The sequence below is a fragment of the Phalaenopsis equestris genome, unplaced genomic scaffold, assembly GCF_001263595.1.
Source record: "Phalaenopsis equestris unplaced genomic scaffold, ASM126359v1 Scaffold189235, whole genome shotgun sequence".
Classification (NCBI taxonomy): domain Eukaryota; kingdom Viridiplantae; phylum Streptophyta; class Magnoliopsida; order Asparagales; family Orchidaceae; genus Phalaenopsis; species Phalaenopsis equestris.
In genome coordinates this window covers 1-778 of record NW_018209184.1, presented here as the reverse complement: position 1 = coordinate 778, position 778 = coordinate 1, and the positions used below count along the sequence as shown (strand labels likewise).

The 778-nt window shown below is 48.6% G+C and overlaps 1 protein-coding gene across 1 annotated transcript; it reads left to right on the top strand.

Moving 5' to 3' along the window:
* The first annotated feature begins 45 nt into the window (after nucleotides 1-45).
* Nucleotides 46-662, top strand: LOC110034511 (AUGMIN subunit 1-like). The gene has a single exon (XM_020738765.1). The coding sequence runs from the start codon at nucleotides 123-125 to the stop codon at nucleotides 645-647; it is 525 nt and encodes a 174-aa protein (XP_020594424.1). The 5' UTR covers nucleotides 46-122; the 3' UTR covers nucleotides 648-662.
* Nucleotides 663-778: the final 116 nt, after the last annotated feature.

Sequence of the window (778 nt, the reverse complement as noted above, 5' to 3'; positions counted from 1 at the left end):
TCATCAGAAGTTATTTTTAAAATTTTAAAAATAGCGGGTCTATAACTACTCATTTTATTGGATCCACCAGCACAACGGGGCAGTTCGGAGGCCGGAAACGGTCGTCTAGCCCATCTTCATCTATGGAGGTCGTGGGCGACCGCTTCCCCGCTCTCCACTCGCCCGCAATCTCCGTTAATTCTAGTGGCTGGAACTCAGACGCAGTTCGGATTACCGAGGTGAAGTCATGGCTGTCATCTCAGTTTGAAGCAGCCGGGAGAGAAGTGCCGGAGTTCGAGTATACCCCCCGAAGTGTCTCCCAGCTTCATGCCCTCGCAACTCTCTCCCAGTCCCGATCACGTGCTGCCTCTATCGTCGCCGATGATCTCCGCCTCAAAGCTGCGGAGTACCGCGCTCAGGCCGCACGGATTCGCGAGGTCCTCGATAGCGCCGGCCTCTCCCAGGAGCGCCTCACTCCTGACGCGGTCTCCTCTGTCCAGGTTGTTGCCAGCGTCGCCAATTTGCTGAACATTCGCGATACTGAGTCTAGTAGGTCAGTACATATTAGGGTTTTGAATCTTCGTGTTTTACGATGTCGTTTGCCTAATTGGAGTTTGAAAACGTTTCGAACCAAAACAATGAAATATTCTGGATATTTTTCTGGTTAGACCTAATTAGAAATCAACACTGACTTTTAAGTAATGAATGAAGATAAACTTTTCATTTTGGACGCACTTTTTTTTTCTACGGACAACCAAATGATCCGTGCGATATGCTTTTCCCTTTTTCTCTTCTGAAT

What these genes read in the sequence shown, in the direction of transcription:
- LOC110034511 (XM_020738765.1), top strand. Translation starts at nt 123, where the DNA reads ATGGAGGTCGTGGGCGACCGCTTCCCCGCTCTCCACTCGCCCGCAATC.